The sequence below is a fragment of the Mesocricetus auratus genome, unplaced genomic scaffold (assembly GCF_017639785.1).
Source record: "Mesocricetus auratus isolate SY011 unplaced genomic scaffold, BCM_Maur_2.0 Super-Scaffold_100691, whole genome shotgun sequence".
Taxonomy (NCBI): domain Eukaryota; kingdom Metazoa; phylum Chordata; class Mammalia; order Rodentia; family Cricetidae; genus Mesocricetus; species Mesocricetus auratus.
The window spans coordinates 36642335-36657897 of record NW_024429267.1 but is presented as its reverse complement, the minus strand read 5'-3'; the positions used below and the strand labels follow the sequence as shown (position 1 = coordinate 36657897).

The 15563-nt window shown below is 46.1% G+C and overlaps 1 protein-coding gene across 1 annotated transcript; it reads right to left on the bottom strand.

Annotated features, from left to right (window-relative positions):
* Positions 1-289: 289 nt before the first annotated feature.
* Rbp2 (retinol binding protein 2) lies at positions 290-14078 on the bottom strand. Its single transcript, XM_040739970.1, has 4 exons — positions 13922-14078; positions 8035-8213; positions 1916-2017; positions 290-525 (listed from the first exon to the last, which is right to left on the bottom strand). The coding sequence occupies exons 1-4, from the start codon at positions 13992-13994 to the stop codon at positions 475-477; spliced, it is 405 nt and encodes a 134-aa protein (XP_040595904.1). The 5' UTR covers positions 13995-14078; the 3' UTR covers positions 290-474.
* Between the last annotated feature and the right edge of the window lie 1485 nt (positions 14079-15563).

Sequence of the window (15563 nt, the reverse complement as noted above, 5' to 3'; positions counted from 1 at the left end):
ATACCTCTAGCAAACGAAACAGACAAAAAGAAACAAATCAAATGAAACCAAGAGCATGGCAAGCCTGGCAGGCAGTGCCCCCCTCTGCCTGCAGGTAAAATGGACAGCTAGAAATAAAGAATAGAAAGGGTGAGCCAGGTGGTGGTAGCACACACTTTTAATCCCAGAACTCAGGAGGCAGAGGCAGGCGGATCTCTGTGAGTTCGAGGCCAGCCTGATCTACAAAGCTACATAGAGAAACCCTGTCTCAGAAAAAAAAAAATGGAAAGGGTTTCCCAAGGTCGAGAGATATTTTGTGTCTTCATTTAATAACAGGTTCCAAGATAGGTGGGGGTTGTGGGGCTCCTTTACTTGCTCCAGTTTAAACTCGGGCAGATGACTTGAGTGGGCTCTGTCAGGAACAGGAGGGTCCCCACACTGCTCTCCAAAACTGGCAGAGAACTCTGCATGTATACCAGGCTTCCCCTGCGGCCATCACTTCTTCTTGAACACTTGTCGGCACACCTGGTCATCACAGGTCAGCTCCTGCAAGTCAGGAAGTGGGTCAGTGACTGGCCAGCCCAGTTTTCCTTCTGCCTACCTGGCCCTCTTAGTGTCAGCTGGGTGGGGCTGGAGTAAAAGGGTGTTTAGTTGTTCTGGGCAAACTGTCCCTCACAGACCCAATCTGCTGCCATGCCCTGCAGGTAGCAGTAATTTGATTTCGACACTCAAATTGAGCTTGAACAACTATAAAAATGAAAAATGCAAAGAAATGACCCTCTTGGGCAGGATTTCCTACTCCCATGATTAAAGCAACATTGCCTAATTTACCGAAAGGTAGTGAAGCCAAGAGAAAGGGAAGGGTAGCATTAGGTTAGGGTAGGAGCTTCAGAAGGGCTCCCCCTGGTCTGCCTGCACAGCTGACAAGGTCCCGCTTTTCACTGAGGTAGAGAGAACCTCAGGCCTTATCTGCATCTCACTGAACCCCGAGGGAAGACGGTGAGTGAGTATGAGGAAGGCCTCCATGCTCACCGGAGGTGACCATGAATCTGTTTTCTTAGACACAGGTACTATTGGGGATGGCCCTACAATTAAAAAAATCTATCATGCAAGCCACAGCAAGTAGGCAGAGAAGCCAGTGGGGGGCACTGGGAATGCCTCCAATGTATCATCAGCTGACATGACCTGGAATTAAAGATCTCAAGTGAAGTTAGCTCAGGTCTGAAGAGCATCTTGGTGACATTCATATTGACCTTAGAGCTGGGAAACCTGCCTGACTCCATAGGAGAATGGATGAATGAATGAATGATGATGTGCTTGCTTGAATGAGCCATTCATTTACCAAATGAGTAGCTGGATGTTTGGAAGAACGAACCTTTTCTCACTATTCTGATGTGGGGCCCATAAATTGCTGTGAAGATTGAAGAAAGAAAAATAAAGCTGTCTAGGCAGTGGCAGTTTATTGAAGGATGCCAGCCATTGTCCCTACTGTTCTGTTCTGGTAACAAATCAACCTCATAGAAGTTTGGGATCAGGTCCAAGGCTGTAGGGTGAGAGGCCAATGCCCCCACCACACCCTCCACACCCCTCATGCTATCACCCCCCCCCCCCAGTAACTGACATGATGCCTGGTCTTGTCCTCCTCCGGGCAGCTTAATTCCACAGCTCACCTTTCTCCCCAGCCACCCCTTAGCAGATTCTCTGCATTTCTCCTTGGATCTCGGTTTCCTAACTCAGCATTTTAAACTTCCTTTTTAATTGCAGCCGTTCACAGAAACAGCCATATAGATTTCCTCCAGGAGTCCCCTGGGCCAGATGGGAATGGCTTTCTGACTATATGACCAAACGCATTTGGCTGGAGCTCAGGGCCATTTTTCTTGTTGAAGCTCCTGGCCAGGTGAGCTGCAGAAGGTGGTGTCCAGACCCCAGGGCTTACCAGGTACAACTTGTCTCCCTCCACCCACTGCTTCCAGCCGCGGTTCTCCTTCTCTCCTTTCTGCACACACACGAGAGTGTTCCCTTCCCAGGTGACCAGCGTCTGCAACGACAGATTGTCAGGCAAATCACACAAATAGCCTTGGGAGGCTGTGCAAGCATGTGTCCACAGCTGCAATTTCTGCAAGCTCTGCCAGGCTCCTGCATGCCCATGGGACACAGTCCTGCCTCAGCGATCCCAGGGACCTTCTAGTCTCCATTCCACAGACACCCTCCATTCCAGCCAAGCTGGTTTCTCTGGGCTGCCTGCATTCTCTTTTAAGGAATTCTACTCAACCATTTTATTATCTGGTAAAAATAGCATTTCTAGCTAGTGGAGGAAAGATGATAAATTCAACTATTAACAATGTGAAATTTCTGCAAGGGAAAATACCTCAAAGTCAACAGACAAATAACCAACAGGGAAAAAGAGCTGTAGCATATCAGTAAAGACTTGATGTCCTTATATATAAAGGGCCTCTGTAAATCAATATAAAGATCATTAACCTAACAGTCTACGCCAACCAAACATATGAACCAAGGACTTACAGAGGAAACTCTTGTAGTAGATGGCTTTTAAACATAAGAAGAGATATCCTACTTAACAAATAACAGGAGAAATACTGATAAGACTGCTTCTCAGATCCAATTAATCTTGTGGTCAAAGATCAAAGATTTAGTAGCACTGAGGGGAGGGAGGGCTGCCCACCCTCTTGCAGGGCTGGTGGGAAGAGAAATGGGTTTCGAGAACTATTTTATATTAGCTTTCAAAATATGAAACTGCACATATTTTTACTTACGGTTTTGCTTTTGTTTATTTACTTGTTTTAAATAATACTTAATTTATTATTTGAGATTTTCCTATTTCATACGCTTTTAACTTTCTTTTTAAAGACAGGCTCTCACACAGTCCTGGCTGGCCGTGAACTCACTGTATAGCTGAGGATGACCTTGAACCCCTGATCTTCTTACCTCCACCTCCTAGGCTCTGGGATTATCATCTCTGAGGAAACCTGGAATTTCTACCCTGGGAATTTTCCTTCAGGGGTCACCTTTTGAGCCTTGTCCACTACAGGAGAAAATAAACATAGGGATAGTCCTTAACTAGGGAGCTTCTGCTCATGGGGTTCTGGTTTGTGTCACCTAGAACCAGGAGGATGGACCTGCTTTTCTTCAGGTTTTCTCTGGGCAGTGATGCTAATGGTATAGTGTGGTGATATTTTGTTTATTATCTAATAATGCTTGCCTGAAGATCAGAATGGAAAGCTAGCCATGGCCACAGAGGCCAAGCAGTGGTAGTACACACCTTTAATCTCAGCAGCTACACTAGTTAGCCATAGATGCTGGTCAGTGGTGGTGCACGCCTTTAGCATGCATAAAACAGGGACTCAGGGTCTCATTCAAGTAGCAGACTACAGCCATGCTGAGCATAGGGTCACCCCAGCCTTGGTAGAGGTAAGAACTCTCTAGTGGTTGGCTGCTTTGCAATCTGATCTTCAGGCAAGCTTTATTAGATCACAAACAAAACATCACTACAGTACAGTAGCAACAGACCTCAGGAAGGGCATCCTCCATTCGAGCCAAGCCGAGCTGGCCAGCTGTTGGAGAAGCCACAGGCCTGCCAGTACCCAGGGCACACACATGCAAGGTATATGTTCTCTAGACACCCGTTTCCCTCTTAATACCTGCCTTGGTGCCCAGATCAGGCCCACTCACTCACCTGCTGAGATGTTTATGTCATCCCCACGGTGTCTTTATCTTACTTCCTGGGGGATGAGCTTGACACAGCTGGGATTTTTTCCATGTATGCATAAACCACCTGGTGCCTCTCTGAACAAAATTAGGCTAAGGACCTGACGCTTGCTTTCTTCTTTATCTTGTAAACCCTACTGATGATAAATTGACTTGTAGGTTTTTTTTCTCTTTCCCTTGTGCATTATACAGACCTGTTTTCTACAGGTTGTTAAGCCTTGAGCATAATATATACTTGATGTACAGTGTTACTCATGCCCGTTTTACTCCTCCGTGCATCACAGAATGGCGAGTTACCACAAAGCTTGGGAAGCATCATAAGCACTGTCAGTAGGTGGCTGGCTAAGTATGCTGTGATTCTTCCCCGCTTCCCAGCCACTGAAAGAATACAGCCAGAGCCCGTTATTTAAACACTGAAGAAAGCAAGACGATGAGCAGAGAGCATATGGACAAGGGGTGTGCAAGCATTCCCACGCTTAGTCCCTGAGTAGTGATTACCCCGTGAAGGGACCAAGCTGGGAGCCAAGGCGGGAAGAAAACTTCACTGTTTACTGTTTTAAAAAATTGTAACCACCCCACAGTCGCAGTCCCCAAATCTAACTTTAAAATAATATATTTTGTACTTGCTTAAAATGTCTCCTCCTTTAAGACCATCTGAAGCCCCACATCTCTGAAGGACTTAGAGACGGTCAAACCATAGGTCTTCTGGCTCTTCTGGTGGGGAAGAAATGTGTGGGAAATGCATCTGCTATTTCTCCCCATTGCCTTGGACTTCATTGCTTCCCTGGTAGATGGGTAAGCACTTTGCCTCCTCCTTAGGTAGGAATGCGGCTCCTCCTCTCCTTCCTCCCATAGTGCCTTGCACGGGAAGCCCCTGAGCATGCTGACTGCACTGATTCAGTCTCCTTTCACAGGCAGTGAGCTCAGGGAATGAGAGGTTGTGTGACTGCTGGTGGCCGCAGGGACACTTAGCCCAGTGGCTGCCACTGTGTGGTGGACAGTTTCCCTGAAACACAGTCTCAAGGAAAGCCCTCTGGCCTCCTGCCTTAGGGGAGGTCCCAGCAGAGAGCGCACATGCCCTGCAAGGGGAAAGTGCAGTAGACACTGTCCAGTTCATTGTCTGTCTTCTGTATGAGGCCTGAGATTTCTGAGGGCAGGAAGTGGGGGGCGGTGTCTAATTCATCATGTCACCTACCTCACTGACACAGACTTGGCAGGCAGTGGGAGCTTATCAAAATGTGTGGAATGAAGAAAGGGGAAAAATGTTAGTGCAAAGAGGCCTGTCCTAATATTTCATTTTAATAACTCACACTGGGCAGCAGGATTCAAAGTTATTCTGACCCAAAAGTAAATTGGTTACCAATAAATCATGGTAATGCTCGCAAGATTGTGGGCTCATTCCTACATGAGACGGCGAGAAGCAGAAAGAAGAGGACAGATGAACGACTCCAGGATTAAATTTCCTCTTCTTCTTCTTCTTCTTCTTCTTCTTCTTCTTCTTCTTCTTCTTCTTCTTCTTCTTCTTCTTCTTCTTCTTCTTCTTCTTCTTCTTCTTCTTCTTCTTCTTCTTCTTCTTCTTCTTCTTCTGGCTTTTCAAGACAGGGTTTCTCTGTATTGTTTTGGAGGCTGTCCTGGAACTTGCTCTGTAAACCAGCCTGGCCTCGAACTCACAGAGATCTGCCTTCCTCTGCCTCCCGAGTGCTGGGATTAAAGGCGTGTGCCACCACTGCCTGGCTATTTTTTAAGATTATAATTATTTCATTTTCCTTTCTTGTTCTTCCTTCCAAACATTCCCATGTATCCCCACACCCACCCACTTCAAATTTATGGCCTTTTCTTCTTAACTGTTGTTACTTATGTGTACATTCTTAAATACATGAATACAGCCTGCTCAGTCTATATAATGCTACTTGTATGTTTTCAGGGCTGACCTCTGTTAGAGCTCTTAGCTCATGGGAATAGACCTTTGTTCAGTCTCTGCTGAGTATATCCCATCCCACCAGTCATGTGTGTGTGTGTGTGTGTTGTGTGTGTGTGTGTGTGTGCGTGCTGAGTATATCTCATCCCAACAGTCATGTGTGTGTATGGGGGTGTGGGGTGTGGGGTGTGGGGTGTGTGTGTGTGTGTGTACTGAGTATATCTCATCCTACCAGCTGTATGTGTGTGTGCATACTCGTGTGCTCATGCTTGTTTGCATGCACATGTGTGTGGGGGTTGGGGGAAAGCACTACTCCTGGCTTTCTGCTGCAGACAAAGAAGACAGAAGTCATGGAAAAGAGACTACGTTCTCCCTTCCAGGCTAAGTGATGATCTTGATGAAAGGAAGGAAAATGAGAAGTAGGGAGGCCAGAGACTGGGGGAAGTCAGGTGGTGACAAGTAGAATTCTTTCAGAATCAAGAAAGGCCAGGAGGATGTGACTTTTTTCAGGGAGAGGGAATTCTCTGTCTTCTCAGGTGATAAAGAACAAGTCAGAGAGGACAGCTTGCCACTCAAGAGCCTCGCCTAACACGGAAGGAGCAGGGGATGAATCATTGTGCACTGGTTAGGCTGGAACAAGGGGTGATGCAAAACTTCAGAGACGAATTCTCCCATTAGTTCTGGGGTCTGATGAACTGGCTTTTGGCCACAGTTCAAGAAGGGATTGTGGATCTATCATCCCCCAAACCCACAGGGAAGGGTCCTAAAATGGACCTTCTGGGGATTTCTTTTGTCAGGTCGGCTCTGATGGAAGAGCTCCAAAATACTTTTTTCACCCCTGTCATTTTCCAGTAAGAATCACTGAATCTAATTTTCCTTGATAGATGAGATTATGAATGCTGGGTCACCTTGACTGGGAGATGTGCCCTGCTTTCCATGAGTCACCACCATAAAATAACAGCTTTTCCTCCTGAGGCAGGAAAGGGACCCACTACTCCTCGAGACACTGGGAAGGTGTTAAGCATGTTAACATGGGTGTAAGTCACTACTAGTTAATGAAAGGATCTTATGGGAAGAGCCCCTTCTGGTATTCCTTGTGAATAAGATGTTGGGGCACAGGCTGATTTGATTTTCTGATTAGCAGTTGTTGGACTCCCCCTCGATGCCCTCACTCTTCCTAACAAAAGCTTTGCCAGTCCAACAGCCAGCAGGATGATCCTTACAATGGCATCAGCCATCTTGAGCCCTCCACAAACGCCTTGAGAAGGTTCCTTGAACATAATCTAGGAAGCCCTGCCTGAGTCACAGGCCATACTTCCAGTATCTAAACTGCAGAAACCCTGTTAGCCAAGGTCTCACTTCCCACGGTTTCCATTACCTGTGGTCAATTGCAGTCCTAAAGTAGTGAATGGGAAATCCCAGAAATAAACGATCCCAAATTTTAAACTACATTCCACGAGCAGCATGATGCAGTCTCCCTTGCCTGCTCCATCCTGCCCAGGATATTAGTCATTTCTCCGTGCAGCCTATCTACGCTGTATGCATTACCCGCCCACCAGTCGCTTGGCAGCCATGTTAGTTCCATAGAATATACAGGGTTCAGTTCTACCCAATATCACACTGAGGCTCTTGGAACACATACCTCATTGATGAGAGAGTGCGACTGTACTTACACTAATCAACCCTGAAAGCACGTAGAAAATGGCTCTCAACAGAAGGTGAAGTGTTCTATCCTGAGACCTCAACTCTAAGAAAGGGTGGGACTTTACCACAGCATCTGTTCGTAAACAAAGCGGAGGCTGCTAAGTGGCAAGGAAATGCCACAGCAAGACACTGAAACTGGATAACTAGCTTTACTGACTCTGCTGAGTTTGCCATATTTCATTTGCATCATGATTTTCTAAAAGAGGAATTTGGCCAATTGGATCATTTTAAAGTGAGACGTTACATGTAAAAGCACCTGAATTTTCAGCAACTTCTTACAAAACAACAAACAAATACACAAACAAAAACAGAAAGGTGGGTACCATGAAACCTTATCCTATCTTGGGCTAGAGCTGAGCATGGATACCTCTTTATACCTAGGTAAGCTGCATGGCTGAGCTCTATGGTTATCCAATCAAAGACACTCCGTCTTGCCCTCTTTCTGCTGCTTGCTTAGCCATGTATTCTAGAGGATGGGGCCCTGTCTTAATCTCTCACATGATCTAAGGCCTTTCCCCTCCCCTTCCTCTGCCCATCTTCACTCAGCCTTCACCAATTGCTCATTGCCAATATCAGGAAGTCCATTCCATTCTGGTCTTGCTTACTGGGACCTTCCTGAGGTTGTTTCTGTCACCTAGTCAGTGTGAAGCCAGAAAGCCATCGCCTGCATGGATGGCCCCAGTGAAATCCCTCCGACTCAGGAGTACCTTGACGTGCCGGTTGTCCAGGCCCTTTGTGTATTCGTCAAACTCCACCCCGATAGTAAAATCCAGGTCATAGTTTCGGAATGTGCTGTTGGTCTTCGTCTTGAAGTTATCACCGTCTTGAGTGATGATCTTCGTCTGAGTCAGACGTACTGCGATCTTGCGGGTGGCAAAATCAATATCTGTTGGCAGAGGGAGTAGTGGAGGTTATGATGTGTGCAGCCAGACTCATTCATTTCTTTAACAAGGCAAAGTGCTCAGGACTCAGACTGGGGACATCGACACATTTCTTTGCTTAAGTGAGAAGCAAGAGTTGTCTTACACACGACTTTGCCATGGGCTTGATTAGTCTGTCCTCCCTAGTTTTGCTCCATGTGTCCCCACCATAACTAGCCCTAGAACGATGCTCAGAGTAGATGCTCAGATAATATGGGTTTGATGATAGAGGAGCATGGTCCAGGGCAGTAGTATTAAAGCCAGGATACTGGACAACCATTAGCAGCAGCGGCGGCCCCCAGAAACCCGTGGAAACCTGTTTCCACTCACTTTGTGCACACCACAATTCAGAACTACAGGCACCAAAGAGTTAGGGGGAGGGGCAGGTTGGCCCTGATTTCCCAGCTATCTGCTCTTACAGAAGCCACCTTTTCTCCCAGAGCCTCTGTTTTCTTCTGACAAAATGAGGAAAGAACGCTCATTCATGTGGTGAGGACTTTAATCTCTACAGTGAAAGGCTATACACGGTCCCCAAGAGCTTGCATCTATTAACTGCACACAGGCCTCCATTGTTGTCCTGGTCTGTTTGGGTCACACAGGGACCAGATCAGCTTAGCCAAGGGCAAAAGTTTCAAATCACATTTATGTATCCCTATAGCTACCGGATCCATACCTCACTCTGTAGCTGTAACTATCATGGAACCCTTTGTTCAGCCCAATGGGGCACCTCCCAGGCTTAATCAGCTACTTCCCTCTAGTTTGCTTGGTCAGTGACTTTTGACCCTGCATGCAGAAGTTGTGCTAACCAGACATCCTGCAGGCATCATTAGGAGGTAGGAAAAGGACACTGTTAACCAAATGAAACAAAGGGGAGCACTCCAGGCAAACTACTATGGAGGGATGGGAAATTGTGGGGAAATTTAGAACAGATTGTTCTTTAACAAGCAAATCTATATTCTCTCTGTGGAAGTAGAAATCTTGACCCAGAGAATTGAAGTAGTGGGCTCAGAGCCATCCAGCTTCGGTGTCCCTGCAAATGCAGTCCGTTTGTCATTCATAGCTAAGGCTCGCTAGCAAAAATTATTGCTTGTCCTGGGCTGCCTAGAAAAGTGGATCACAGTGAAATGGCCGGTTGCTGAGAGACCAGTGTGTCCTGGAAACAGCACCCTAGTCAATCTTTCTGACCAGGGCCGGGAGAATGTTATTAGGGGCTCCATGCAAATGGAAGAAAACACTGCTTCGTCTCCAGATTGAAAAATGGCTTGGCCTCTTGGCCACCCTTTAGCGTTTGTACAAGCCAGTTAATCATGTCACCTCTGCTCCACCCTGGGGAAGGGAGCCAAATAGTCTGCTGGTGGATTTCTTGTCGGATATTTCTAATCATAAAGGGATTTAACTGTAGCTATAGAACACACACTTGTGGGCACATGCTCATACACACACACACACACACACACACACACACACACACACACACACAGACCCACACAGTACACAAGCACTTCATCTTTGAACCTTGCAGAGGAAATTGTTTTCCTGATATGATATTTTAACACTAGGGTTATCAAGTTTGTTTTATCTGCTTTTTGGTATTAAAGGTACCCCTGAGCCTGATTTACAGACAGGTGAAGTGACATTCTGTCTCAGAAGAAAAGGTCCAAAGACAAGCCGTTTCTGAACAGCACACACGGATTATGGCTGCTGTTGCTGCAGAAAAGCAAATCAACAACAGCGAAATGACTTTATTAAGCATACTTTCCATAACTGCGTTTTTGAACAATGCAAGCCATAAAGCTGAAATACGAGCACACGACTCAACGTTAAAATGCTTTGTAATGCGCTGGCGAAGAAAGCCAAAGTTGCAAGCTAAAAGGGCAGGTGCTCTATGTAAATTAAAGAGCGGAGATGCACAGGAATCCATCACAGGAAATCTGAGAACAGTTCAAAGTGCAGCTTCAATGGGCTCTGAACCTGGGCTCCTTAACTCTCAAATCATCAACACTTGCAGGCAATAGGGAGAAGCCAAGTGGAAGAGCAATTTTCTCTTTCTTTCCATACCATTTCCTCCTCCAGAGGACACATTTAGAAGGGAATTAGACTGGCCCCGCCTCTCTTCCTTCACTCCTTTCCTGGCTATTGCAGGCAGGCTGGTGACCTTGGGCTACTGTCTAGTACTCTGCGCTCTGCACCCTTAGTCTCGTGTTCTCCACTGGGGTGGGTTCAGGGGAGAAGTGTTATCAGCACATGAACGTGGAACAGAGCAGGGGAAGCAGCTATCATTGTCACCTGGCTTTTTCTGCCTCCTGGCACTTTTTCCTTTGGAAGCCCAACTATGTAGCACACGGTGAAGTAAGACTCTGATGAGTTGGATAACTAGGTTGACTTGTCAATACCAGCAGAAATCCAGAGTTTTGTACAATAACGCCATCATTCTCAGGCCATCAGACAAAGTTGGTTATCAGTTAGAGATCCTGAGTGACCCTCTTAGTGTCTTTCTGTCTCTCCACTTTGGACATCTCCACCATCTGGCAAGCTCTGCTCAGAATGAAGTCCTTCTCCCCACTTGGCACCCCCTTGTCCAGAGCAGCACTGTGGGAAAGGGCAAGCGTGTTCTTAGAAGAGCTAGATTGGGTTCCTGCCATGTCCTAGTCACATGTGTGCCTAAGCTATCCTTCGTCTCTGGGCTTCAGATTCTTCATCTTGTCAAGCAAGAAATTTGATAAAATCCCTTCTGTCCTCAGACCTGACTATTCTCCAAACTCTAGGTCTCACCTCAACATGTCCATATCCATGCTACCCTTGGCTGTGTAGTGAGTGTATGAAACCAAAACAGGAGAAACAGAATTCTTGGTCTAGCCTCTGCCTGTCTTTCCACCTTCACCCTCCTCACTTGTCCTCCACCTGTCTGAACACTCCCGCACCCCAGCCTTCCTGTGGTGTGCCTTCTTGGACACACACAAGTACTTTGCACTTACTGTCCCTTGCTTTGGGGATGCATCTCGTTTTAAACTTCTGGCTTTAAGCACTCTCAACTCCTTAAGTTGTCTTTCTTGACTTTTGTCACTCCTCATGCATTATTACCTAGAATCATCTAGCACGGTGATCTGGTGTATTCTGTCAGCACTCCTTCCCTCTCCCCACCAGCCAGGAGGTCAACTGTGTGAGGATGCGGGACAGTCTTCTCATTCACCATTCCATCACCAGTGACCGCAATAGTTCCCTCAAGAGTAAAGCCCCCTGGATTCTGCTGCAGATGGCACACACCCTGCTTCCAGAAGCAGCTGTTGGTGCTTCATTGTGGCAGCTAGGTGAGTCTCAACCCTGGGCAGAGTTAATAGGCTCTGCTCTGTATCCTTCACTCTATCAGAACCCTCTTTCTATAGCTTTGTCTGCCCCTCTTTTAGAGATGAAGACATTTCTCCCACTCCTCATTTTCTGGTCCAAAGGAGGACAGTAGACATGACAAATTCCTTGGGTGATAGGACTTCAAAAACTGCTTCTTTGGGATTAGAGAGAGGCTACCAATGCCTTGAAGTGCCCAAGGCAGGAGAGCAGGCACTACTGAACCACCCTGGACACTCACCCTTGCACTTTTAATGACTTTGGTAATCTGAGATAAACTCTAAAGTTGCCATGGCACATCATTCTGCTGAGGCTGGTACGTGAGTCATAAATGGAGGTGAGCATATCAAGTGAGCTACTGGGCTGTTGATAAAGCCAGTGTGCTACTCTCTCCCTATTGCACAAAGAGCCAGGTTCCCTAGAGAAAGCCAATTCTTTCCTGATGGACAGAGGTAGAATCCAAGAAAGTGATGATTCTTAGGCAAAGAACAGTGTCACACCTCATGGTATTTACACATCTAGGGATTTGCAAATCCCAAATGCCAAGTGCACAAAAAGACACAGAAGGCAAGCTTCATTGATTTCCCAGTCTTGGGGAGAGAACATGGCCTTTCAGTCGGGTGTGGCAGATATCAAACAGGTTAGAATGACAGGGCAGTCACTGCTCAGCTGCTGTTTGGCTGAGTCCCTTGGCATTAATCACTGCCAGCCCTGCCCTGTCTATGGGTGGGTGAAGGAAATGAGATGCCCTGTCTCAGTGGTTGGAAAGTGACTCTGGTTGAGGTATTTTGTGCAGGGCATTGTGGTGTCAAGATGAGGCAGTCTTTAGGACCACGAGACAGAATTCTCTCAGGAAGTAGTTGGGCAAAACAGGCACAAGAACACCCACGTTCTGTGTCTAACTAGAGCTATGACCTATGGTCGTCATTTCAATCCGGGAAGTACAAGCTGCCCTTCTACAAAGTAGGTACCAGCTACAAAGAATTGAATCAGTCTGCTCGTTAAAGTGAGACAAGTCTAACATGATGTTAGATTGTACATTTCTATGGAAGCCCAAAGAGACAATAAGCAACTGATGCTAAGGATTCAAAAAGTCAATCCAGAAGTATCCAAACAGCACACTCACAACCCATAAGCCCCTCATGCCCATTGTGGTGTAAGCTTGTGGAACTGTCCAAAGAAAGCTGGGTACACCCTACTGCCCATCTCCAGAGAAAAGAGTACCCTCGGACTGTGGAGTTGGACTTTAGGAGTCTACCTGAGGGGTCACATACTAAACTAGAACTAGGTGTCCTAACCCTAGTGAGTGGAGACCCATTAAGAGAATCTTTGCCTGTCTTTCTTTAATTGCAGAGGAAAAAACCTACATTTTCCATTTTTACATGTGCCTCACACCACATCCAAAGTATTGGACCTCTGAGGCCACGTGCAGCCATTTCTCTCTACTTGCATGGCTCCCTCACATGCAGGGATGCAACTTTGTATGCAGGGAATTTCAGGGTAGAGAAAGGTGAGGAGGATCCTGTTGTGGGGAAGAAGTCAGCTTAGCAGCCAAGCTCCTTGCCCAGTCCCTGACTGTTGCCATTATTTGGAGGTCCCCTGTGGCAACTCACTCCATCTCTTTCCCAGTACAGCCCAGGGGTGTCCAGGACCACATGTTTCTGACAACACCGGGAGAGACCTAAAGACCTACCCTATCACTTACTTGGGACATAGACAGGTTATTAGCTCTTGGCCTGGAGCCCAGTGTAGAACTTGGATAAGCAGTGAGTAGTTTGAACCATATGGCAGAAGCCCCTTTAGCCTTCTGTGAGCCTGAATGTGTCTGGGTAGAGAAATTGGCTAGCTGGTCCTTCAGGTTTTTTTCTATGACAAGGCTGAGAAAAACTCCAAAAGGGGTCATTGTCAATAATGTCTGATTCAAATGGTTACCTATGAGATGGTGATAGCAAGGCAGGATAGTGACTGTGGTATCCTCTAGGGCAGACTAAACCAGTCATGGTGTGTGTGTGTGTGTGTGTGTGTGTGTGTGTGTGTGTGTGTGTGCATGCCTGTGTATGTATGTTTGTGTGAACATGTATATACATGTGCATGTATCCTACATTGAGTATGTGTTTTCTATGAGCCAGGCACTGTGTTAAGAACATTCTAACCCCATCACATTAATTATTTCCAGGCAGGGAAAGAACCTCAGAGAGTTCATATGTCTTAGTTGACTTTGCACTGTTATGACTGAGGGGAGTGGATTTATACAAAGCTCTGGCAAGTCCCACACTAGCACCTCTGCTGTCCTCCTAATGTCCCTTTCCTGCCCATCCCCTTTACATCTTACCTAGGGCCTTCATGTAGCCTTCAAAGTTCTCATTACTCTCCATTTCCCAGGTTCCATTCTGGTCCTTCATCATGAGGGTGGCCTCTGGTTTGGTGTAGGCGTTTGGTGACTGTGAGGAAGCAGGCTGTAGTGAGACTGTGTTAAGCTGAACTGCTTTATAGTTTAGTGGACCTGGTGTTTGAAGATAATGGAGTCAAAGGTCATAAGCCTGACTCACCGGAGTCATCTTTGCCTTTGCAAAGTTCAGCAGGTCTGTGGGCAATCAAGGCACAAAGTCCTGCTGTTGCCAGGTATGCATGTCCCAATGGCCACTATGTCACACACTGCCTTGGAGCAGCTCACTTTTGTCTGGTGGCCTCCCATAGAGGTTCTGGCCCCACATGAAACATTCTATCCAATGTCTGCCCCATAGGCTACGCAGCTCTGTAGTACCCCAGTACCAGGCCTGTGGCTTTTGCTTGGACTCTGTAGAGGTTGAAAGGAATCCTTGACTGTGAGTTGGGTTTAGACCTTGAATTTGTACTTCTAGGATAACCAAAGGGACAGCATAAAAGTACCTTGATACATTTCAAGCCAGGCAAGAATGTATTTTGGAAAAAAATTGTGGAAATTACCCCAAAACTTAAAAAGGCATAAATGTGATATTCTAAAAAAGCAAAATTACTGCCAGATATAGTAACACATGTCTTTAATCCCAACATTCAGGAGGCAGAGGCAGGTGGGTATCTGTGAGTTCCAAACCAATTTGGTCTATGCAGCAAGCCTAGGTTAGCAAGAACTACACAGTGAGATTTTGCCTCAAAAATATTGTTAGTATTTTAAAAATTAAAAATATAGTTGCTAGGGGTTGCATGCAGGCACACACATTCATATAAAATAAATATTTAAAATATATAGTTGCTGAAATTAAAAGGCAATAGATGATCTGAACAGTTTATTAAACATAGCTAAAGAGAGTATCTGTAAAACAAAAGACCCAAGAAGTTTACTCAGAGAGTGAATGTGTTATTCAGTTTTTATCAACACAGCCCTAGCAGGAACCTCAACTGAGAAATTGCCTCCAGCAGACTACACTATGGGCAAATCTCAGGGGCATTTTCCTGATAAATGATTGATAAGGGAGGACCCAGTCTGCTGTGGGCAAGGCGGTAAGCAGTGTTCCTCTCCGTGTTCTCTGCTTTGGTTCCTGCCTCTAGGCTCCTGCCTTGAGTTTTGCCCTGACTTCCCTCATTGATGGGCAGGGATAAGAATGTGTAAGCCAAATCAGTGTCCTCAAATTGCTTTTGGTCAGTCTGTTTTATCACAGCAATATAAAGCAAAGCGGTTCTAACACAGAAGACCCTACAGTGAAAACTCAGGAAAAAAACTCACAAATTCAAAATCCTCCAAGTAGATAAAAACAAGAGATCATCTCTAAAGGTATAAGAAATCAGATTGGTTTCAGGTTTTTCAGCAGTTCTGGTAAAATATAAAAATGGAATACTACCTTCTCACAATGAGGGAAATATTTTTAAACAAGAATTCTAGCCCATTTGCCTATCACTCAAGTATGAAGGCACACACACACACACACACACACACACACACACACACACACGCACACACACACACCAGTTAGTTCATTGGCCTTACCATAATACCC

Bases quoted from the DNA above. Each gene is read 5' to 3' on its own strand.
- Rbp2 (XM_040739970.1), bottom strand. From the start codon at position 13,994: ATGATGAAGGACCAGAATGGAACCTGGGAAATGGAGAGTAATGAGAAC. The intron at 8,214-13,921 runs GTAAGATGTAAA...CTCTGCCAACAG, and splicing joins AGGCTACATGAAGGCCCTAG to ATATTGATTTTGCCACCCGC. The intron at 2,018-8,034 runs GTACTCCTGAGT...CTGTCGTTGCAG, and splicing joins TGGACAACCGGCACGTCAAG to ACGCTGGTCACCTGGGAAGG.